The sequence below is a fragment of the Miniopterus natalensis genome, chromosome 9 (genome assembly GCF_054644295.1).
Source record: "Miniopterus natalensis isolate mMinNat1 chromosome 9, mMinNat1.hap1, whole genome shotgun sequence".
In the NCBI taxonomy this organism is placed as follows: domain Eukaryota; kingdom Metazoa; phylum Chordata; class Mammalia; order Chiroptera; family Miniopteridae; genus Miniopterus; species Miniopterus natalensis.
The window spans coordinates 37,841,540-37,866,508 of record NC_142089.1 but is presented as its reverse complement, the minus strand read 5'-3'; the positions used below and the strand labels follow the sequence as shown (position 1 = coordinate 37,866,508).

The window sequence follows — 24,969 nt, the reverse complement described above, 5'->3', positions numbered from 1 at the left end:
GCCAAGAAATTGACAGAATTTCTTTCATTATCTTGTTCCCTATCTTGTCATCTAACTTCAGTACATAATTTTCAGATTCTGATATATGGCAGAGACAGCACTGTTTTGCCAGGGTGGGGAGGGGCAAGAGAAATTTTATACTTATTAGGAAGATGATTTCTCTGTAGTAAATCTGAAATCTGTTGTTCTTCTAAGAAACCTCGTGGATGGTCTTGAATTATGGATTAGAGGGGATGAAGTTGAGGACCTTCTTGCCTTGAACTATATCTTGGGGATTGCTATTTTGCAGTATTAAAAAACATTTTAAAAACTCAATAAGTAGACCATAAAATAATAGTGATTTTCTAGAGAGAATATTTTCTCTGAGAAACAGTTTTACCCATATTTGAAATTTCTCTGAAAACTAATAACCTTGACTATGAATATTTTCCTTATACTCAGCAGTGAGTACATAATACAGGGTGGGGCAAAGGTAGGTGTACAGTTGTTCATTTGGGAAATAATACAATAATTAATAAATAGTAATACAAGAATAGACTGTGTTTTGAATACTCAGAACTCTAAACCTACTTTTGCCCCACCCTGTGTTTTATTTGGACATAGGTGCTTTTTTCCCATTCAAAATATAATATTAAAACATTAAGTGGCTAAAAGAATAAAGAAAAAACAGATGGAAAGTTTTAGTATGAGAAAAAGGAAATTGAAAATAATTAAAGGTGTATTTCATCATTTCCTATACCAAAAGTAAGAGCAGTTACTTTCTCCAGTGTTAATAATAATGATCTATAATAAACCCTAGGCAATAAATTACCCTAAGCAAAGTTTGTCTCACTTTCAGATAATCGTCTCAGTTTATTTGTTGTAATCTGTCTGTGGGATGTTTTGTTGTACAGCTATTATAGTTTGTTCTACCTCACTTCCAAACAGAGTTCTGGATTTTCCACCAATGTACAGGACCAGAAGATTGCAAATATGTTTGAATTGTCCGTGCCTTTCCGCCAACAGCATTATTTGGCAGGACTTGTATTAACAGAGCTGGCTGTCATTTTAGACCCTGAGGCTGAAGGGTAAGTAGACCAGTTTTTGCCTTGGAGAATGTATCGGTTTGATTTTGAACAATGGGACAGAAACATCTCACTTAAACTTCCTACATCAAAAGAATACTCTTACCCACTCTTCTACTTGAGCGGAATGCTTTTCTTTTTATTCCATCAGCTTGCTAAGTAGTAAGTAGCAATAATATGTTCTAATACTGATCACTGATTTGTTTTCTGGAAACTTAATTATAGGAAGAAAGTTAAGACTGAAACAATATACTATGATTAAATGCTAATTTTGTACTACAGACATAGTTCTGTAGAAGATTAATGTCTTTATTATAGCATTTGTAACGTTGAATTATTACTTTACTGTCTGTTCCTCTATTACTAAAACAAGCTCTTTAAGAACAGGGACAATGTCTTATCCCAATATCTAGAATAGGATATTGTGGGTCCTGCATAAGTTTCTATTTAATTACTGAATGTGATTGAGTTTAGATGGGTTGAAGTCTGGAGTTGGTAGCTGTTGAGAGATAAGGAGTGCACACTCAGGTCTGGGAGTGATCACTGGTGAGACAGGAAGTAGAAAGGGAGAACCCAGAAAGCAAGTGACCAGTAGGGGAGGAACTGCTTGGAGAAAGTATTGAGAAGAGAATATATGAGATGACAAAGTGTCCAGTAGAAATCTAGAGAATGAAATCTGACGTATGTTCATTAGATATGGTTCTTGATAGTGTTCAGAAAGAAAATATACTTTCTGAATAAAAATCTGAAAAGGAGAAGAAAGAATCTCCAGCTAGATTCATAGACAGCTATATAAAATGGCAGATAAGATTAAGAGTTCTGGAGTAAGACTACTTGGTTTCAAATCCCAGCTTTTAAATCTGAATGCTTTTAAGAGGTAAAAGCTAGTATTTACTGAGGAAGGCAATATACAAGGTACTTTATTAGGCATGTTACATAAATTATGTAACTTAATTTTCAAACCACCTTAGATAGGTTATTACCCTCATACATAGATAAGGAAACAGGTTCAGTGTCTTCAAAAAATCATTTAGCACCTGGCAAGTGTGGTTAAGGGATTGAGCATCTATCCATGAACCAAGAAGTCACTGGTTCGATTCCTGGTCAGAGCACATGCCGGCTCTCTGGCTTGATCCCCAGTAGGGGGTATATAGGAGGCAGCCGATAGGTATTTCTCTCTATCCCTCTCCCTTCCTCTCTCTCTAAAATCAATAAAAACATATTTTTTAAAAAAATCATTTAGCTATTAAATGATGAAGTTATTAAGTACCATGTTGTAAACATTCAAATACTCTTAGTTACAAACAAAGGGAGTAGATAGTAGGAAGTAAATGGAAACCCTTGTATAGTCTTAACATTCAGAAAGATTATTACTGGAGACATCATATAATAGTTTATTACTAAGTGAAATGCTGTATAAGCTAGAGGAAACTAGTTTCAAGTGAAGTATGTATTTTCTTTTTTTTTTTTTTATTAAATATATTTTTATTGATTTCAGAGAGAGGAAGAGAGAGGGAGAGAGAGAGATAGAAACATCAATGATGAGAGAGTCGTCATTGATCAGCTGCCTCCTGCACCCCCCTACTGGGGATCGAGCCTGCAACCCGGGCATGTGCCCTGATTGTGAATGGAACCAGTATCTCCTGGATCTTAGTTTGTTGCTCAACCACTGAGCCACACCCAGTGAGGCATGAATATGTATTTTCAAGATAGGAAAGGCTTGTTTGAAAAATGAAGGGGGACATTGAAGCTATTGAAGAAATAGGGGTTCATTGAACATATGGGGTAATTACTTTCTGAGAGAAGATAACAGCTGTTTCTAAGACAAAAGGAAAGATGATCCTCTAGTTATAAAGAGGGAGATGTGTTAAAAGATGTGACCAGAGCAAATTTGTAATGGCTTTTTTCTTAAAAGAAAAAGAAGTTGGGGGTAAGGTCTTTTACTGAGATTGATGATGAGAGGCTTAAGAAGAGAGAGAATGAGATCTGAAACCGATGCCAGGTACAGCATTCAGGGCCAGTTGAAATTGTAGGAATTTTTAATTAGAATGGTTTGCATAGTCAAAGTGCCTTCAAAGAGAGGCAAAAAAAGTGTGAAGATGAGTGACCATTCCTAGTGTATTAGCCCAGTTGAGACGCAGGCAACTGGGAGTCTAGAAAAGTTGTAAGGGCCCAAATGAGGTATATGAGCAAGAAAGTTCAGTTTAAAAAGATGTCAAAGGCAACCCCAGCCTGTGGACTTCATAATCTACTAAGTAGATGATTTTCCTTTTGGAAAAAGGAAATAAAAGTTTACTTTTGGTAAATGTGAAAAGATCTCATTTGATGAAATAAAATTTACAGCTACTTAAAATTTCCCTCCTTTTTTTTTTTTGCTTTAAAATACAACCGTAACTGCTCTTAACTTATTTAATATTGAAATGTATTAATGAGTTAATGTAAAAAAATTAAGTGAGTTTGTGTACATTTCTTTTCCCTCAATTCTTATTTACACAGAGAGATATTTATTAACTTTAAAATGAGAAGTGTTTTTATAGGAATACATTCAAATATGTGGCAAAGTTAAGAAGTTGAACAAAATTGATTACCATGGCTTACTGTTTGCTTTAAAGATATTAACTAATCTCTGTGACCTTACTGCTGCTGCTTCTCCATCTTCTTTTTAAATAGGCTGTTTGGATTGCATAAGAAAGTCATCAATATGGTACACAATTTACTATCCAGTCATGACTCAGACCCACGGTACTCTGACCCTCCGACAAAGGCTCGGGTGGCCATGTTATATCTACCTCTGATTGGCATCATCATGGAAACTGTTCCTCAGCTGTATGATTTTACAGGTACTTAGTATATTTAAGACAGATTTTAAAAGCAAACCTCAATATATAAAAGTGTTAGAAAATTTCTCAAGAATAAAGATCTTATTTTAGGAGAAGAAATACAAGGAAATGTACACTGACCTAAGTAAACTAGAAATACTTAACCATATTACTGAAAATCTTTTGACTGTGTGAGAGAATCCACTGCAAGTTTTCTGTAAGTAGTTCTTATGACAAAATTTAAAATAATGATTATATAGTGTTTCCATTCCTACTTCTTAGGAAATAGGGTTTTTGTGTACTTATTGTTCCTCTAAAATACAAGAAAACCTGAAAGCTGTCTACTACCCTCAGTGTCAATTTTATTGATATAAATATAATTTAAATTAATATTCACCTGAATATCAATAATTAGGTTTATTGCTAACATTGGGTTAATAAGATGAAGTTTTTTTGCTTTTTAAAAATTAGGACCTGCAAAGTTTTATTGGTCTTGCTTTTCATATTAGAATTTACTTGAATTCCTTCATTTGCTCTAAAGAAATCACTGTAGGATGAAGAATTCGGTGCTCGAATGATTACTATTGATGGGAAACAAATAAAACTTCAGATATGGGATACGGCAGGGCAAGAGTCCTTTCGTTCTATCACAAGGTCATTACAGAGGTACAGCGGGGGCTTTACTAGTACATGACATTACAAGGAGAGATACATTAACCACTTGACAACCTGGTTAGAAGATACCTACCAGCATTCCAAATCCAACATGGTCATTATACTTATTGGAAATAAAAGTGATTTAGAATCTAGAAGAGAAGTGAAAAAGAAGGTGAAGCTTTTGCACAAGAACATGGACTTATCTTCATGGAAACTTCTGAAGACTGCTTCCAGTGTAGAAGAAGCATTTATTAATACAGCAAAAGGAATTTATGAAAAAATCCAAGAAGGAGTCTTTGACGTTAATAATGAGGCAAATGGCATTAAAATTTGCCCTCAGCATGCTGCTACTAATGCCACACATGCAGGCAGTCAGGGAGGAGGCTGGGGGAGGCTGCTGTTGAGTCCGTTTTTACTATCTCGCTGCCAAAATGGGGCCTACTCACTGTTCCTTTCACTCTCTCCTGCTCAGCTGAGAAATGAAATTATTTGAAATGGTTTTATGTCACAGAGGACTTTACTTTTTCAAATTATTGTTTAACTTTGAATAAATGGTTAATGTTCCCTTAAAAAATAAAACAAAGCCAAAAAAACCCTAGCTATTAACTTGATAAATACTTGCAGTTCAATAAAAACTGAGTACCTAGTATGAAGAACTTTAATAGGTGCTGGTGATACAAAGATAACCACTTCTTGCTTTAAAGGACTGATAGTTGAGTAATTTTTCCAGTATTTTGATCACTCAAGTAGGTTTCCTTACTTGGAGACAAAAATGCTTAAATTATTAAATCTTCTTTTACTGTTTACTAGCAAGGTAAAGTTTGCAACAAAACTAATGTTATTACTGTAGGAATAAGTTGATGTTTAAGTTATGTAAAATACTGTTTAAAAGAGGTAACTTTAAGGATAAATATTACATGTTAACAGGTTTTTGGGGGTTTGTTTTTTTTTTTAGAGTAGTGGAGAATAGGAAAGGGGGTTGTATGCTCAGTAACTGTTAAGTAAGCTAAACAGAAATTTTATTTATTTATTATTTATTTATTTATTTTGGATTATTTTTTCCCAGAAACTCACAATCAACGAGGAAGACCAATTTGTATAGCCACTGATGATTATGAAAGTGAGAGTGGAAGCATGATAAGCCAGACAGTTGCCATGGCAATTGCAGGAACGTCAGTTCCTCAGCTAACAAGGCCTGGCAGTTTCCTCCTCACATCAACGGTAAAAACAACCCTCCTACAGAAGTTTTCTCTGGAAAGACAGATATTTACAAGGATGTACTCTTAAATAACTGAGATTATTTATTATATTAGCTGATGCAGAAGTGCTCTAAGCTTAATTTATTTTGTGGATACATTAAGGTTCTGAGAATATTACTATCTTGTACCAAGTTTTTTTTTTAAATATTAATTATCTCAGGGTTTACGGTATGAAGCTCTGTATTCTGTCATTCAGAATTTTGAAAGTGCCTTATTATATAGCCTATTTTCTTTTTTAATCCATTTTATTCTTTTTTTCCTTTATATTGAATCTATTGGGGCGACACTGGTTGACAAAATTATACAAGTTTCAGGTGCACAATTCCACAACATGTCGTCTGTAACATTCTAAGAAACTTCTAAACTCTTTTTCACAGTGGCTGTACATTTTACATTCTCACCAGCAATGAATGAAAGGCTCTTGTTTCTCCAAATCCTGACTTACACTTGTTATTATCTTTTTATTTTTTTATTGTAGCCACCTTAGTGCATATAAAGTGGCATCTCAATGTGGTTTTGATTTGCAGTTCCCTAATATCTACTAATGTTGAGCATCTTTTCATTTGCTTATCGGCACATCTTTTTGCACATCTATCTTATTTAGAGAAAAGTCCATTCACGTTCTTTGCCATTTTAAAATTGTGTTATTCCTCTTTGTTACTAACTTGAAAGAGTCCTTTATACATTTTGGGTACAACTCCTATATATAGATGATTTCAAATATTTTCTCCCATTCTGTGGATTATCTTTTCACTTTCTTGATGGTGTCATTTAAAGTGCAAAAATTTTTAATTTTGATGAATTCTAATTTATCAATTTTCTTTTATTCCTTGTCCTTTTGGTATTACACATACAAAAGAATATATAAAGTACATGTACAATTAAAGTAAAATAATAGAAGAAACAGCAGTATACCTACCCCCCAGGTTTAGAAATAGCACATTGCAAATACTTTGGAAGTTCCCAAGTCACTCCAGCTCTCCCCTCAAAATAACCACTACTCTCAATTTTATTGACTTTTTCATTTTTTTAAACTTTTTTTTTTATGTGAAATATACTGCTCATGAAAAAGTACATGAAACATAAATGTACAAGTTAACAAAATATTATAAAATGAATGCCTTTGTAGCCATCACTTAGGACAAAATATAGAACATTGACTGCTTTTAGAAATCTTTAGCTTGCTTTTCTCTACCACAACTATTTAGCAAACTCCCATTATTCTGACTAATAAAATAGTTGCTTAATTTTGTTTATAGTTTTACCATCTAAGTCTGCATAGTATAGTTTAGTTTTATATTATGTCTTTAGTATTTATGCAAGTTATAAATTGTAGCTATAATTCACTGATTTATTTTTCTGTATAGTATTCCACTATCCGACTATAGGTCAGTTTATTTACCCATTCTGTTGATAGATGCATGAATGGTTTCTGGTCTATTATTATAAATAGCAATCCTATATATTCTTTTATATGTATTCTGTATGCATGTATATACTATTATTTGGAGTATTTACTGGGAGTGGAATTTAATGAGTCATAGACTATGTTTCTTCATCTATACCAGATATGCCAGGGTTTCTTCTGAAGGGTTCATCTCAGTTTATACTTGCTCCTATGAGAGTTTCCATTCTTTCATATGTTCATCATCACTTAGAATTTCCAGATTTTTCAGCTTTTGTCAATCTGGTAATTTATAGTTGTATTTCATTTCCCTGGTGTCTTATGAGGGTGCACATTTTTTCATTTGTGTATTGACCATTTGGATTTTCTCTTAAAATGTCTAGAGTTTTTCCCCCGTTTTCCGTTGGGTTGTCTACCTTTGTTTATGGTTTGCAGAAGTTTATATGTTCTGGCTCAAGCCTGTTGTCAATTATAAGTTGGTCTTATATTTTATGTGGCTTGCTTTTTCCCACACTTAGTAGTAAACTTGGTGATTAGAGTGTGTTATTTTAAAATACTTAAATTTGTCAGTCTTTTCCTAGTATTTTTTGGTGTCTTTTTTTTAAATTTCCCTATTCTAAGTTTTTTAAGGTATTCCTTTATGTTATTTTTTAAATACTTTTTTTGTTTTTCCTTTTACATACAATCCTAAAATATAATGGAATTGGTTTTCATGAACAGTGGAATTTGGGGGATCCAGGTTCATTTATTTATTTTATATATTATACCAAATCATCTCAACTTCATTTATGGTGTGACTCAGTTGCTTGGGTGTCATCCCGAGCATTGAAATGTCTCTAGTTCAATTCCTGGTCAAGGCACATTCCTGGGTTACGGACATCATCCCCGGTGGGGGGAATGCAGGAGGCAGCCCATAAATGTTTCTTACATTGATGTTTCTGTCTCTCCCTCTCCCTTCTTCTCTCTCTAAAAATCAATAAAAATATATTTTTTTAAATGTTATTTTCCTTACTGCTCTGGAGTACTACCTCTGTATGGTCTATCATGTAGAGAAAGTCTTCATACATTTTTTTAAAATTTTCTTGGCTAATTGTTCTTTTGTATTTCTACATAAATGGTAGAATTCCCTTATGAAGGTCCACTAAAATAAATAAAAGCCAATGAACCTATTGGGATTTTGGTTGAAATTGTATTGAATCTATGGATTAATTTTTGGGAACACTGATATGTTTAAACTGTTGAGTCTCCTAATTCTTGAATGTGATAGATCTCCCCATTATTTAGGTCTTCTCTATTGTCTATGAATACATAAACTTTTATAGTTTTCACCAAAGAGGCCTACTACATCTTTTGTAGATATATTTTTGGTCCTTCATGTTTTTTATATTTTTATTATATGTAATATAATAAAATAATACATATATTTACCTATAATCTTATATTCTTATAAAAATGTTTTTCAAAAATTATGTTTTCTAACTGTTGATTGCTTTTATGTGGAAATATAATTGATTTTTATACAATGATGTTTATTTCCAGCAGAAATTGATAACCTAGTAACATGTATAGATTTTTTTTTTCTACATACACAATCATCTGTGAATAATGGCAGTTTCGTTTCTTTGTTTCATTTTTTTCATAACTTACTTTCCTGGCTAGAACCTCCAACATAATGTTGAATAGAAGAGTTGACATCCTTAAAAGAGAAACTTTCCAACTTTTCATTCTTAAACATATGTGCTATATATTATGGAAGTCCCCTTCTGTTCCTAGTTTGCTAAGAGTTCTGTTTTTTAATTATGAATAATTGTTTAACCTTATCATGTTTTTTTTCCGGCATCTGTTCAAACAGTCATGTTATTTTGCTTTTTAGTCTTTTACTGTGACCCCTCAATTCATTTTCTTTTCTTTTTAAAAAAAAATATATATATCTTTATTGATTTCAGAGAGAGAAAGGGAGAGGGAGAGAGAGTTGAAACATCAATGATGAGACAGTCATCACTGATCGGCTGCCTCCTGCATTCCCCCTACTGGGGGATCGAGCCCACAACCCGAGCATGTGACCTGATTGTGAATGGAACCTCAATCTCCTGGATCATATGTCGATGCTCAACCCCTGAGCCATGCCGTCTGGGCTCATTTCATTTTCTTGTGTTAAAGCTACTTTGAATTGACTCTGTATAATTTCAGTTTGTTATATTTGTGGCAAATGGTTTTATAGTCTAAATATATGTTTAGTTCTTGCAAATATCTTATGTATTCTAAAAGAACGAATAGTCTGCCCTGGTCAGTGTGACTCAGTTTGTTGAGTGTCGTCCTGTGCACTGAAAGGTCACCTGTTTGATTCCAGTAAAGGCATATGCTCAGGTTGCAGGTTCCAATTGATGTTTCTCTCTCCCAATCCCTCTCCCTCTCCCTTCCTCTCTCTCTAAAATGATTTTTTTTTTAAAGTAACAATAAAAGAATGAATATTCTTCAATTGTTAGTTATAGTATTTTGTATTTGTCTGTTACACCGCATTATATGAAATTTGTTGATCCTATTGTTGGAAGACTAAATGAAATAATGTATATAAGGAGCTTAGCCTGATCACTGGAACAGAGTAAATATACAATATATAATACTATAAACAAGTTCTTACTCCTAGTTTTTCATTTGTATTTTACATAATGTGTACAAATACAGACTGAAAATAGCACCTTAACTTCTTTATATGCTCTGTGTAAAAATGCTTTTTATTTATATAATGTCTTAAGACTTTTCCTTTTTGTCAGTGGCCCTTGACAGAAAACAATTGTTCTCTAAACCTGATAAACTTTTTGTTATTACTTTCTGTTCTTATACTTCTGTTATTTTCTGAGTCAGTTGTGTGGTTTCCTTTCCTTTACTTTCACTATGTTTGATATTGTGTGGTAGATATGTTAGTTTTTAATGGTAAGACCTTTAGATTTTTTTTGTTCTTGTTTTTTTAAAATATGTCTTTCTTGATTTCAGAGAGAGGGAGGGAGAGGGAGTGAGAGTTAAAAACATCAGTGATGAGCCAGTCATTGATTGGCTGCCTCCTGCATGTCCCCTACTGGGAATTGAGCCCGCAACTCGGGCATGTGCCCTGACTGAGAATCGAACCTCGATCTCCTTGATTATATAGGTCAGTGCTCAACCGCTGAGCCACGCCTGGCCGGGCAAGACCTTTTCGTTTTTTGCTTTATATTTTCTGTTAACATCTGCTGGAAGCCCTACCACAAATTAAAACAATCTTATGTTGCTAGGAAAGGTTCAATAAACTTCAGGACCTTAAGTTTAAGGTTCTACATGATATATACAAGCATTGTTTAAATCAAATGGTTCTTTTTAATATTTGATTTTAAGCAAATTTTGTTTTATTGCTTTTAGAAGAAAACAACTGACAACCCCCCCCCCCAAAAAAAAAAGATCATTGTTCAATCTGTCTCATTCTACTGTTCTTGATTTTCAGAGTGGCAGGCAACACACTACCTTTTCAGCAGAATCAAGTCGGAGCCTTTTGATCTGTCTACTTTGGGTTCTTAAGAATGCAGATGAGACAGTTCTACAAAAGTGGTTTACAGATCTCTCAGTCTTGCAGCTAAACCGGCTGTTAGATCTGCTTTATCTCTGTGTATCTTGCTTTGAATACAAAGTAAGTGGTCATTATACCATTGCGAAGAGGAGCAAGAAAGGGAACTATGTGGAAAAAGAAGAAATTTTTCTCAATGCCTCTTCTTTTCTAATGTTTAAATTTTAGGGAAAGAAAGTGTTTGAAAGAATGAATAGTTTGACCTTTAAGAAATCAAAAGACATGAGAGCTAAGCTTGAAGAAGCTATTCTTGGGAGCATAGGTGCTAGGCAAGAAATGGTGCGCCGAAGCCGAGGACAGCTTGGTACGTACACAATACCTTCTCCTTCTGGTGAGAATTACTTCATTTTCCTTTAAGTATATTTTATAATGATCATTGTTGCAAGTCTTCAATGACAATTCTATACTTTTGAAAAAGTATTTTAAATGTAACTGTGAATTAAGCTGAATAACCATTTCTCTGCAGGAATTCAAGTTAGAATTTTGATTTTAGGGTAAAACATACTTTGTGATTTGCTCTGGATAGTCTCAGTTTATTCCTGTTGCTCTTGCATGATTATTAATAGTATCTTTTATTTTAAAAAAATAGACTATTTTTAGTACAGTTTTAGGTTCCAAGCAAAATTGAGCTGAAGTAACAGAGATTTCCCTGCCTGCACATAGGCATAGCCTCTCCCATTATCAACATCCCCCTCCAGAGTGGTATACTTGTTACAACTAATGAACATACACTGACACATCATGATCACCCAGAGTCTATAGTTTCTATTAGGGTTCACTCTTGGTGCCATAAATTCTATGTAGCGCCACCTTTTATTCTTAAATGTTTCCTAGTTTACACAATGAATTAATATACCCTATATCTAAGGCAAAGATATTGCCCATCAAACTCAAATATCAGGGAGAAGAAAAAGTAGCTTTAGAGGCCTGTTTCTAATCCCAGATCAGCTAACCACGAACCATATAACCATGGCCAAGTCACTTAATCTCCTCATTTTCCTTTTCTTCATCTACTGGTGATAGTTTTGAGAATTTAAAAGGTAGTGTAAACAAACTGATCTTATCTTTGTAGTGACTGTGTGTGTAAGCATTTCATAAATTCTAAAGTGACACACAAATAATATTGTTGCTGAGAGCTCCTTAAGGTCAGGGCCATGGCTTAGTCATCTGTGTATGTGACACATGCTAACAATTCCATATATATTTGTTGACTTAAAATATTAACATACATTTGCATGTATATTTTTTATTGTTTTCTGAAAGGCTGATACCATAGCGATCATTTATTTAAGTGAACCTAAATATCTTTTATGTGCTATGTGTGTTTGCAGTTTAATTATTAATAAGATAAGTCTTTGCCTTTAATGGAATTATTAGAGCACCATTTTTTTCACTGTAGTTATAGTCAGTTCACAGTGTACCTATGGATTTTATTTTAACTCATTTATTATGTACAACAGACTTCTAAAAAGCTATGAAAATTAACCTTTAACTAGGTCATTTAATTATTACCAAAACCTAATGAATAATTAGCCTCATCTTTAAGGTAAAGAAAATAAAACTCATAAAGTTGAATAAGTTGCCTATTATAAACTAAATGACAGAATCAGGATCTTTTGACTTCCAATTTAGTGTTCTTCACATTATACCACAGTTCTTTTTGAAGTGTATTGTTTGAAAGAGTGGAGCTGTTTTCAATATGTTTGTTACATTTTTAAACCTGTGTTCGGACAGCTATCATTGTTTGAATTAAGAATTAAAGTTCCGTATGTGGAATGTAAAAAAACAAACTGAACTTACAGACAACCAATAGATGGTTGCCAGAAGCAGGAGTGTGGGGATGGGCAAAATGGGTAAAGGGGGGGGTGTCAAAAGGTACAAACTTTCAATTATGAAATATATAAGAAATAGGGATGTAATCTACAGCATGGTGACTATAGTTAATAATACTGTGTTGCATATTAGAAAGTTGCTCAGAGAGTAGAACTTAAAAGTTCTCGTTATAAGAAAAAAAAATTTATTTATTTATTTTTAAATAATTTCCTTTTTTTTTTTTAATATATCTTTATTGAATTTAGAGAGAGGAAAGGAGAGGGAGAGAGAGAGATAGAAACATCAATGATGAGAGAGTCATTGATCGAGCCCGCAACCCCGGGCATGTGCCCTGGCCGGGAATTGAATCCCGATCGCCTGGATCCTAGGTCGACGCTCAACCACTGAGCCATGCCCGGCCGGGCGAAAAAAAAATTTTTCATGTGTGTGCTGTGATGGATATTAACTAGACTTTATGTGGTAATCATTTTATAATATATACATATATTGAATTCATTATGTTGTACATCGGAAACTTATGTTACAGGTCAGTTTAAAAAAAGAATTGAAATTCTTCTTATCTTAGAAAAATTGGGCCTTTGTGATTCTTACTTGCATTTGGACATTTAAGCTAGGTCACTTAATGATAGACATTCTTAACTAAGGAGATGAAACAGTTTCATGGGGAAAAAAGTTTATGATAAAAATATAAATAAACCAAGTATTTATTCAGTGAACTATCTTAATACAGGCATATAATTTTTGCTTTCTTTTACAAAATTTCTTAAAGATAGAGATTCCAAATCAAAAAGAGGTAAGAAAAGAAAGAGAAGCGAAGGGAGAGAGAGCAGAAGGAATATCCAGACATGTCCTTTGTTGTATAATAAATTACATTTGTTTCTCAGAATTTTTTTAAATTTGTATTTGAACTCTAAATGTTTACTTTCATTTTTCTTTTCATCTTTCCAACTAATTTAAGGTCTTATGTTTTTCAAAAAGGAGCATTAGTTTTCTCATTGAAAGCCTAAAATCATAACATTCTATTGTTTGAATATTTTTATATTTCTGCACAATTCCCAATGCCTTCTCCACTTCTGCTAGGTTTGTATGAATCAAGTCTATTGCTACTGCCCCTTAAAAGAGTCTATACTATTCAATCCACCCTCCATCCTAGAAACCTCTTGAGAGAAAGCCCCTGTTTTTCTCTTGTTCTGCCTTCCTTTGTCCAAAAGAAGTAATTACTTTAGGAATTCTCCTTATTTTTTTTATTTATCAAACAAAAACTTACTGAGCTCTCAAAATGTACCAGAAATGTCAACTCCAGGCATCAAGTGGTGGAAAAGTCGACATAATCTCTGTTCTAGTGGTTTATGATCTTGTGTTTATAAATGCTATGGAGAGAAATAAAGAAAATTAAGAGGAAAAGGAGTGTTTAAGAGTTTCTGTGTTGTTGATGATTGGCCAGTGAAAATGTGGGAAGAGCAATCTGGTAAAAGGAACAACTCTCTTGCACAGGTCCTAAATCAGGAGCATATATCATGAAACTATATGTACAGAATACACATCCGCACACAATAACTGTGGTGGTGTAAGCAAGAAGAAGAGTGGTGGGAAGTAAGGTTATATCATGTAGGGCCATAAAAGCCATGGTTAAGATTTTGAGAAGATCAGTATTGGGAAATTTGCTTATTTAAAAGGGTCTTGTTGTTTTGTAATATATGTAGCAAATATATTTCTTCTGTAACTGTTGTGAAAACTTTTAATAAAAAGCACTGTTGTCAGGTTTTTCCACTTATATTGATAAAATGGTTGTGTATAAAATTAGTAACATTGTGCGGTGTTTCTTAAATGTTTGCAGATATACATATATGTGGTCCAATTGAAGTAACATTTTTAAAATGGTTTGAAATTTATTTGGCAGAGAGAAGCCCATCTGGAAGTGCCTTTGGAAGTCAAGAAAATCTGAGGTGGAGAAAGGATATGACTCACTGGCGTCAAAACACTGAGAAGCTTGACAAGTAATATAACTTTCTACTTGATGTTACTGATAGGCTTGTTGAATTTCAAATGCAAGAGGAAAATTATTAATTTTAGTGTTTTTTATATATATGTTAGGGATTCAAATCTTAGAAGAAAAAGTTGTTGTATTTAATTTTTAAATTGAAGAATTAAAAAGATTTGGGGGAAGAATTTTTAATGTGGTTAAAGCAAAGCAAAATGTTACATATTTTAAATGTACCATTTTCCCCAGCAACACCGTCTTGGAAAATTGCATTCTAAAACTATTTTAGAATATATTTTGGATGTCACACTGAACTGAATATTTCAGAGATTACAAAAAACTAGAAAACTAATCTTTGTCCTCTTGGAGCTTAAAATATAATTAAAGAAGTCAAAACAGTTTGGGTCTTCTGATTCTAGCATAGAGGCAAGCTAGGTACACTGACTGATCCTAATGCACAAAACAACTGAAAAGGCACTACCATGAGTCCAGGAGCCTAAAGGACTGCACTTTTCAGTGTAAAGAAAACTAGAAATAAACTCTCCTCACTGCCTAGGTAACTGCAGTAAAATTGCTTTGTTTGAAACTTGGCAGTAAATCAAGGGGCTAAATATTTTCTCTTGACAATTTGTAATTACAAGTTAGCCCTCAAGTAGCTTGACTGGTCAGAAAAACTTTAGAATATGGTTGCCAGTTCATTCAGGTTTGCCTAGTACTCTTAATTTTAGCACTAAATGTTTCATATCCCAGGGAACCCCTCAGTCCTATCCTAAAACAAACCAAGATGATTGGTCACTCCGTCTGAAACCATCTGCAGCCCAAGTGTTAGAGGATTCTTACAAATAAACTTCCAGAAATATTAGTTCACAGACAGTGAAATCATAAAACAGGAAACAAGGCCCTATGCAAGCCAATAGAGAAACATAACAGCAGCCCGGCCGGGCGTGGCGCAGCGGTTGAGCGTCGACCTAGGATCCAGCTGATCGGGGTTCGATTTCTGGTCAGGGCACATGCCTGGGTTGCAGGCTTGATCAGTGACTCTCTCATCATTGATGTTTCTGTCTCCTCTCTCCCTCTCCTTTCCTCTCTCTGAAATCAATAAAGATATATTAAAAAAAAAAGAGAGAGAGAGAAACAAGACAGCAGACTCAGTACCATATAGATGAGAGTTTGGAATTATCAAAACTTGTCTTACTCTCTTTAGGCTGCTCTAACAAAATGCCACATGCTGGGTCACTTATAAACAACAGAAATTTATTTCTCACAGTTTTGGGAGCTGGGAAGTTCAAGATCATGGCACCGCAGATTTGGTGTCTGAAGGCCCTCTTCCAGGTTATGGACCTCTCTCTCTGTCCTTATATATGGTGGAAGAGCAAACAAACTCCTTGGGCCTCTTATAAAAGCACTGATCCTATTCACAAGGCCTCTGCCCTCATGTTCTTTCCTCACCTCCTGATACCATTACCTTGGGCATTAGATTTTCAACATGAGGACTAAGCAGGGACACAGACAGTTAGACCATAGCAGATACTGAGTATAATATAAATGTGCTAACATTTTTAAGCTTTGAGTGTTCACTTTCCTCTCTTCTTTGTCTGCCCAAGTCCATTTCTTTGATTATTTTTCCACATGTGTTGTGGAAATCACAAAGCACTCAGATACTATACTATGTGTATGTTGCTTTATTTCTGCATTTGTATAATGTGTTCTTTCTGCTTATCTTGTTGTGTTCTAAGGAAGCCTTTTTTTTAGTGTTTTCCTGATTCTTTTTGTTTAAACCATCTTACTATTATCATGTTTCTCCACATAAATCTTGCTGGATTTTAAGTTTGAACAATGTATTATTTTCTTTTTCAATTTAATTCTAACTATGCTTATTTTCTCATTTAATTTGTAAAATGTAAAGTCATGAACTGTTCTCTTTAGTGGTAGTAATAAAGATTCAGAGACTCAAACATCTAAGAACTTCAGAGATTTAGCATTTAATATGTCCTTGCACTTCCACTTTGATTTGTGTGGTTTTGTCTATTTAGATGTAATATATAGTTTCTATACATGCATTGCAACTAAAATACATGTCAACTTTACTCATAAATCATCTGTAGTTTTTCTTAATTTTTTTATTTTTATTAAATAATACTTTTGTAAATATAGGATATTCAAGTAAATGACTTGATTGGCAGCAAGGTATTTTGTTTCTAATGAATGATTCCATCCAGAGTCTCATTGAAGAGTTAAATTGTTTAATGCATCAAAATTTTAAAATTTTGGGAAATTGTGAAACTAGGGGGGAAAAGTACTTTTATCCTTGAACATTTTGAATGTTGCTACATGAAGCAGCTCTAAATGCAAGCCCACATAGCACCACCTAGTGTCTATGCCATTCAGAATAAAAGATTGTTTTCTGTGTTTGCTGTATCTCTGGAAGCTAAGTATTTCTGCTTTTAGTGGCACTGTAGGACTGTAATAGGGTGAGAAAATATGTATGAGCGTGGTCGACAAAATGTAGGATAAAACAAAACATTAATATGTAAAATATTGTCTTTTCCCTTATTCTCTTATAATTTCTCATTAACGCAAATATTGAAAAATGGTTTCAAGTTTCTGTGAATCTTTTAAGTATTTTTTGAATTGTGGATCTATTGGTTTTTCTTTAAGATAAATATAATTTTTTATACTATTTTGCATAAGGTCAAGAGCAGAGATTGAACATGAAGCACTGATTGATGGAAATTTGGCTACTGAAGCAAACCTAATCATTTTGGATACACTAGAGATTGTTGTCCAGGTAAGAACACAAAGAAGAGGAATTCAAAGTATAGATTTGGTAAATTGAGGTTGGGGGAAAAGTATTTATGGAGTCATAAGTTACATTTAAATATCAGTAGTTCCTAAAAGTTATGCCTTTCTTCCCCACCCCCCATTTAAATCCTGCCCATTCTGTTTTCCCCTTTTCTTCTCTTACCCAAATCCTGGTAAACTCCTTTTTTTTTTTTTTGAAGTCCTCCCAGATCTTTTAAATACCTGTTTGTTTATATATATTCTGTCTTCCTAACCAAATTGCAAGTACATCTTTATTTTATTTATCTATCTTGCAGACAGTTTCTGTAACAGAATCCAAAGAGAGCATCCTTGGTGGGGTGCTGAAAGTGCTACTACATAGTATGGCCTGTAACCAAAGTGCAGTTTATCTACAGCACTGTTTCGCTACACAGAGGGCCCTGGTTTCAAAGGTAGGTTAGTTTTGTACTGGCAGTCTTATCAGATTTTATTAACATTGTCTAAGATCATTTGACATGTTCAGTGGTTAATATATTTATAGAGTTTTCATAAAAACCCAAGACCCTTGATTCTTTTTTGTCTCTCTTCTACTGCTTGCCTTTTAGAATTCTTATTTGGATCACCTTTAACCAGTTTCTGGCTTAAAAAATTGGAGTTTTGATGTGGAGAAGGGCCTGAAATTAATAGCTGATTTTACATTTGGGTCTTTTCTTGTTTTCTGTTCTTCTTTTTCTGTCAGTTCCTTATTAACTTGATTTATCAAGTTATAAGTAGTGTATAAGTAGTTCAGTCCATTGAAATTAACTTATCCTATGGTGAACGAAAAAGGAAATACATTTATTTGTTCAACTACTTCAAATATTTATTTCCTACCTTGGTTTTCTCCCAGAAATATGTATATTCTTAAATCTTAAAGGTAGCTTACTTCATCTTCGTCATCTTATAAGATGGAATATAGAGCTCTTGATGAAACTTAACCAGTGGAAATAACTCTACTATTTTGTGATAATAAAAATACGAAGAGTTTATGCACATTATCTAATATAAGATAGCCATACAGCCCCATGTAGATAATATTAATATTATTAGTCTCATTTTATGGATGAGAAAACGTGTCCAAGGTCACACTGCTACTAGCCTAGCCAATAAGTAGCATAGTTGGTATTCGAACCCAGTCTGTCTGGCTCTCGTCCACATTATTAAGCATTAGCAAATATTGTCCCTTAACCATTCTTTTAATTCTTGGCTATGCTAACATATCTCTAGTTCAGGCTGCATAAATTCAGTGTTGGTATTTTTTTTTTACAGTTCCCTGAACTCCTGTTTGAGGAAGAGACAGAGCAGTGTGCTGATTTATGCCTCCGGCTTCTCCGACACTGTAGCAGTAGCATCAGTACAATACGGTCACATGCTAGTGCCTCCCTTTACCTACTGATGAGACAGAATTTTGAAATAGGGAATGTAAGTATTTTGTCTCTGGATTTTATATCTGGATTCATAATGAAATATAACTCCTGCAGCTATTTATTAAGTGGATTTTGAGGGAAGCATGGAATTATTTTGTATATTTTGAGCCTAATCATAGACTATCTTGATATTTCTCGTTCTCTGGATATCTTATAAAAATTCAAATCTGTAATTTTGCTTCCTGTACTAAAAATAACACATATAGTAGTAGACTTAGAATATACATGTATGTTGAGCTATTACAAATTTTAATTATTATCGTTAAGTAAAATTAAATTAATAAAGAAAATTAAAGATTTAAATATCTTGGCTTGATATTTTTTTAAAGTATGTTTTTACTGATTTCAGAGAAAGGAAGGGAGAGGGAGAGAAAGATAGAAACATCAATGACGAGTGCTCGCTTTGGCAGCATATATGCTAAAATTGGAACGATACAGAGACGATTAGCATCGCCCTGTGCAAGGATAACGTGCAAATTTGTGAAGCATTCCTTTTTTTTTTTTAATTAAAAATAAAAGAAACGTCAATGATGAGAAAGTGTCATTGATCAGCTGCCTCTTGCACACCCCCTACTGGGGATCGAGCCTGCAACCCAGGCACATGCCCTGACCAGGAATTGAATAATTTTATTTCTTTATTTTTAAAATACATCTATTGATTTCAGAGAGAGGAAGGGAGAGGGAGAGAGATAGAAACATCAGTGATGAGAGTCATTGATCAGCTGCCTCCTGTATGCCCTCTACTGGGGACTGAGCCCACAACCCGGGCATGTGCCCTGACCGGGAATCAAACATCGATCTCCCAGATCATAGGTCGATGCTCAACCTCTGAGCCATGCCGGCTGGGCTTGGCTTGATATTTTATGATTATATGCCAGGCTTTGAGGAATTCCATTTAAGTTTTTATTTGATAATATATTCATGTGTTGTTTTTTTGTTTTAGTTTTCTTGAGTCAAATGTTTAATTCACTTATATTTACTCACATAAGTACTTAAGAACTAAATTGTAGTATTTTCCTTTGAGCACTGCTTTTGGTATCTTACCGGTTCTGATATGTAGTATTTTTAATATTCTTATTTTGTAGTTACTTTGTAATTTCAGTTTACATTTCCTTTTTAACCCAAAGAGTTGATAGTTCTTTTTATTTTAAAGGGTTTTAAAAAATGTCTTTTTAAATATATATAGTGATTTTAGAGGGGGGGGGGGAGGAGAAAGAGAAACATCAATTTGTTGTTCCACTTATTTATGCATTCATTGGTTGGTTCTCATATGTGCCCTTACTGGGGATCGAACCCGAAACCTAGGTGTATTGGGACAACACTCTAACCAACTGAGCTTCCCAGCCAGGGCTTGTTTTAAAGTTTTGATGTTAGTTTTATTGCAGTGTGATCATACGTTGTATCTCTCTTTTGTACCATGGATATGTGCATTTGTGTTTGTACATACAGTGTTTTTATAAATGTTACGCAAACATTTAAAAGGAAGGGATATTCTTTATTTTTAGAGCATTGAGTTAAACAAACAAATATGCCTTATTAATTACATTATTCTGTTTCTTTCTTATAGAACTTTGCCAGGGTTAAAATGCAGGTAACTATGTCACTGTCTTCCTTGGTGGGTACATCTCAAAATTTTAATGAAGAATTCTTAAGACGTTCTCTGAAGACTATATTGACATATGCTGAAGAAGATCTGGAATTGAGAGAAACAACATTTCCTGATCAGGTTAGAAATGCTACTTTTTAGATCACTAATTGAAACAGGATTGTGAAAATAGGCACTTTTCCAAATTGTTAAATCAAACTTTGTTTTTTACTGGAGGAACTCATGATGATTTTTTTTTCAATAAGCTACTCTTCCTTCTCAGATTGGTTAGTAAAAAGTGTTTAACTCTATGTATTTGTAACAAAAAGAACAGTAGACTTAGGCAGTGTAAACAAACAAAAGGTTTTATGATGAAACATCATCTCCACTTATTTTTATTTTTTTAAAATTAATTAATTTTTAAAATTTATTTCCACTTATTTTATTGAAATAGTAATTTGCCTTAAAAACTAAAGTTTCTACAAACTACCTTTTGGAGAAATCAGAAACATAGAGAATTTTCTTTTGTGTTCTTTTTTGTATCTACTCTATCCCTCTATGTTATTTCTATTTACAGTTCTGTTTGTTTCCAGGTGAGAGAACTGAAAAAAAAAAACTCTGCTGAGGCATTTGTATAAAGTTTAGTACCCTTAACCCACTATACCCCAGCATTCCCACCCTTAACTATATCAATATCAGTCCTTTGTTTTGAAACCTTCAGATACTCATCTGAAATATCTTCCGTACAAATTTAGTAATTGTGAATGAATGGCAATTGAAGAATGTTTTTCATATAATTCTTTACTGCAGGTCCAAGATTTAGTTTTCAATCTCCATATGATCCTTTCTGATACTGTTAAAATGAAGGAACACCAAGAGGATCCTGAAATGTTGATCGACCTAATGTACAGGTAGCATTTGTTTGATTCAGTTATACCTTGTATATGGGCTTAAATTGGTAAGACACAGGAAATATTGCATAAAAAAATAAACACAAAATTTTAAGTCATTTTCTAATGGTAGATTGAAAAGTCAAAATGCACTTTTTCAAATCCCTTGTATCACTTCTTTTTTTTAAGTGCTATGTGTAATTGTTCAGTGTATTTATTAATTATCAAAAACAAGAGGGTTATAAAAAATAATCGTTAACACATTTAACACCTTGGAGTCCTGGACCCTAGACTTCCTAGGAAGGCCCAAGACCCATATTTTAAATGTAAAAAAATCAGTCCTTTAGGAAGATAATACAGTGTATTAATGTTTATTATAACATTAATTTTCCTGACTTTGAATATGGTTATGCCTACAGAATAATATTTCTAGGGGCAGATTTTGAGAATTTTGTGATTCCTATATTATATGTTGAAAAATGTAAGTAAAACCTGAGGCTTTTTCTTTGCCACATTACCCTCTCTTTTCACAGTTTTGGAATTCTTTAAAGGCACAAATAAGACAGATACTTTCTTTAAAATGAAGATGATGCAATGAAACTATCTTTTCTAAATCTTTTTTTCCTTGAATAAAACTTTATGTTTCCATAATGAGAACACATAAATTCTCCTAGTTTTTCCTTTACCAGTCGTTTTCTTTAATGGCCAGATCTTACTATGGCATGTCTTGATTTAGTGCCCTACCCCCCCAAAAATATTACCCATTCTGTGGGCCCACAACTATTTTCTCTAAGCGTACACAAGGACATTTCCATACCACTCAAAAACGTGTCTTCGTAGGTTGTGTTAGGTAACAGAAACTTTAGTATGTAAACACTGAACAAGCAGTCTAAACTCCCTTTCCCCCCGGCCAGGTGTGGCTCAGCGGTTGAGCGTCGACCTAGGTTCCAGGGCAGTCGGGGTTCGATTCCCAGTCAGGGCACATGCCTGGGTTGCAGGCTCGATCCCCATTCGGGGGCTTGCAGGAGGCAGCTGATCAGTGACTCTCTCATCATTGATGTTTCTGTCTCTCCCTCTTCTTTCCTCTCTCTGAAATCAATAAAGATATATTTTTAAAATAAAATAAAATAAAATAAATAAACTCCCTTTCCACTTGGGAAGCAAATGCTAATTGGGAATAATTTCTGTTCTCATTAGAATTGCCAAGGGCTACCAGACCTCTCCGGACCTGCGACTGACCTGGTTGCAGAACATGGCTGGCAAACACTCAGAGCGCAGCAATCACGCTGAGGCTGCACAGTGCCTGGTCCACTCAGCAGCACTGGTTGCTGAATACTTGAGTATGCTGGAGGACCGCAAATATCTTCCTGTGGGGTGTGTGACATTTCAGGTAGGAATCTGCCAGATTTACATTAAATCAAGGTATGTCTGTTTTGGGTTTTAACTTTTCTTGCTGGTGTTTAGATTAATTCATCTTGTAAGGAAAGCATAAAGATGAGAAGTATGCTTCATAAGATGGATTGACATTTCACTGTCATTGTTGTTAATGTTTTTAAACAGTACTTCTTGTTAAATCTCTCCACATGTTCTTACCTTTGCATTATCAGGGCTGCGTAGGTTTATTCTCTTTGCCTAGACTGCTATGGACTTTACGGATCTATGGGATACATTCAAAATACTGAGAATCAACCTGGTTGGTGTGGCTCAGAGGTTGAGTATCGACCTATGAACCAGGAGGTCACAGTTTGATTCCTGGTCATGGCACATGCCTGGCTTGCAGGCTCGATCCCCTGGGGGGGGCGGTGCAGGAAGCAGCTGATCAATGACTGTCTCATCATTGATGTTTCTATTTCTCTCTCTCTCCCTCTCCCTTCCTCTCTCTGAAATCAATAAAGACATACTTAAAAAACAAAAACTGAGAATCAGAATTCAGTAGAAACTGTTACTTGGCTTTTACTTAATACACCAGATAAACCAGCATTCTCCATTCCCTCTGTAAAATATGCCAATGCCATGACTCAGAGGTGGTAGTTTACTCTCTAGTAGGGTTACGTACCTCTGGCTCACTAGTTGAATTCTTTTCTTACAAAGAGTCAGTTATGAGTGAGTCTTGAAAAAATTGACAGATGAGTGTATTTCTACTGTAAATGTTCAGGTTAAAATAAAATACTTAAGTTATATATGTATCATTTCTTTTTTAAAACTAATGGCTGATCCTAATCTTATGGGGTAAAGGACTTTTATTATACCTGAGTTTTTTCACTAACTCAGTGTATTACGTTGGGCAAGTCAGAGACCAGTTTTTGTACCTTAATTTCCCTCATAGGAAGTTTTGACAAGATCAATTAAATTAAAAACTATTTAAGTCTCCTTAGATGTCCTATGTCGTATCACTATTTTCCTTAGCCCATGATTTTTAAAATTTTCTTTCTCAACTTTTTATTGATGGAAAAGTTTTCTAGCAATGGTGGTTCATTTTATTGTCATCTTCAAAATTACAAAAAGTTTTGGAGATTTGTCTTTTATCTGTGCATTGACTACCCTTTTTTTATCTAAGCTGGTAACTGTATTTCATCTTAAATTACTTCTTCATATACATCTTTTATGCTAAGAAATTAATCCATTTCACTAACCTTTTCAATTTTTTTTCTTCCTAGAATATTTCATCTAATGTTTTAGAAGAGTCTGCAGTCTCAGATGATGTGGTATCTCCAGATGAAGAAGGTATCTGCTCTGGAAAGTACTTTACTGAGTCAGGACTTGTGGGATTGCTGGAACAAGCAGCTGCATCTTTCTCGATGGTAGATGATTCTTGTTCATTCTCTTTCCCCAGTTACGCACCTCTGAATTGTTAGTGATGTGTATATTTCTCTGCTTGTGACCCTGCTTTTCCTTTACAATAGTTTTCTCTAAGTACCTTAAGAACTATCTAGGAACAGATTTTCTTCATAGGTTCATCATTGCTTACTCCTTTGCATCTTAATAATCTGTTGCTTCTAGTGTTTTTCATTTGCTTGTTTATGGACCAACTCTTAATCTACAACAGATTTTTTTGTTTACAAAACTTTTACCACCAAGTATTTTCTAAAACCTTAAAATTTTATGAAAAACAGAACAGAGCAAAATAAAGTCTACATGATTTAATTTAAGTTCCTGTTTGGGTGGACTGGCATGGCTCTAGATATAGAGCTTGTTTATTGGATGAAAGGGAGAATCTTATTTTGAGTGTGTTGGGCATTGCCCTGGTACTCGGGAAAGTTATGGTCTCTCATCCCATTGGTTGCCCTGTTAGGTAGGTATTCGGGGCCTGGGGTATACTTATCGGGGAATTTCATGAACTACATCCTAGATCCCTGTCTGACCTACTGTACCATGCTTTAACCCCAATCCTCTCCCCATCCATATGTGAAAAATTGAAGTAGTCATGTGGATCCAAGATGGATGTTTATCAGAGAAGAGAGAGAGATAGCTAGCTGAGTCCCTTTCTTGAACCATGGTGATAGGGTCACCTACTTTCTGTGGCTTTTCTGTCCCAGCACCAAGGTTTAGGAGACAGTGAGGTTCAATTCATGTTAGCATGAGACGGTAGCTCGAGGTAATATGCAATGCTGTCCTCCTTCCCCATTGTACTACT

General features: G+C 34.3%; 1 protein-coding gene, 1 non-coding gene and 1 pseudogene across 8 annotated transcripts in view; all 3 read left to right on the top strand.

Moving 5' to 3' along the window:
• Positions 1-24,969, top strand: part of DOCK7 (dedicator of cytokinesis 7) — a 155,418-nt gene that overhangs the window by 104,883 nt on the left and 25,566 nt on the right. For all 7 annotated transcript variants that reach the window (XM_087820488.1, XM_087820487.1, XM_087820486.1 and 4 more), the window contains 13 exons: positions 928-1,067; positions 3,735-3,904; positions 5,607-5,761; positions 10,680-10,862; positions 10,968-11,103; positions 14,533-14,629; positions 17,305-17,401; positions 17,712-17,846; positions 18,703-18,855; positions 20,428-20,586; positions 21,256-21,356; positions 22,533-22,725; positions 23,993-24,136. In XM_087820488.1, coding sequence (XP_087676614.1) covers positions 928-1,067; positions 3,735-3,904; positions 5,607-5,761; positions 10,680-10,862; positions 10,968-11,103; positions 14,533-14,629; positions 17,305-17,401; positions 17,712-17,846; positions 18,703-18,855; positions 20,428-20,586; positions 21,256-21,356; positions 22,533-22,725; positions 23,993-24,136 — 1,863 coding nt within the window. The remainder of the gene's footprint in view (positions 1-927; positions 1,068-3,734; positions 3,905-5,606; positions 5,762-10,679; positions 10,863-10,967; positions 11,104-14,532; positions 14,630-17,304; positions 17,402-17,711; positions 17,847-18,702; positions 18,856-20,427; positions 20,587-21,255; positions 21,357-22,532; positions 22,726-23,992; positions 24,137-24,969) is intronic.
• Positions 4,013-5,041, top strand: LOC107533780 (ras-related protein Rab-2A pseudogene; annotated as a pseudogene).
• LOC148092439 (U6 spliceosomal RNA) lies at positions 19,255-19,360 on the top strand. Its single transcript, XR_015715126.1, has one exon. It is a non-coding gene; the product is annotated as a U6 spliceosomal RNA (small nuclear RNA).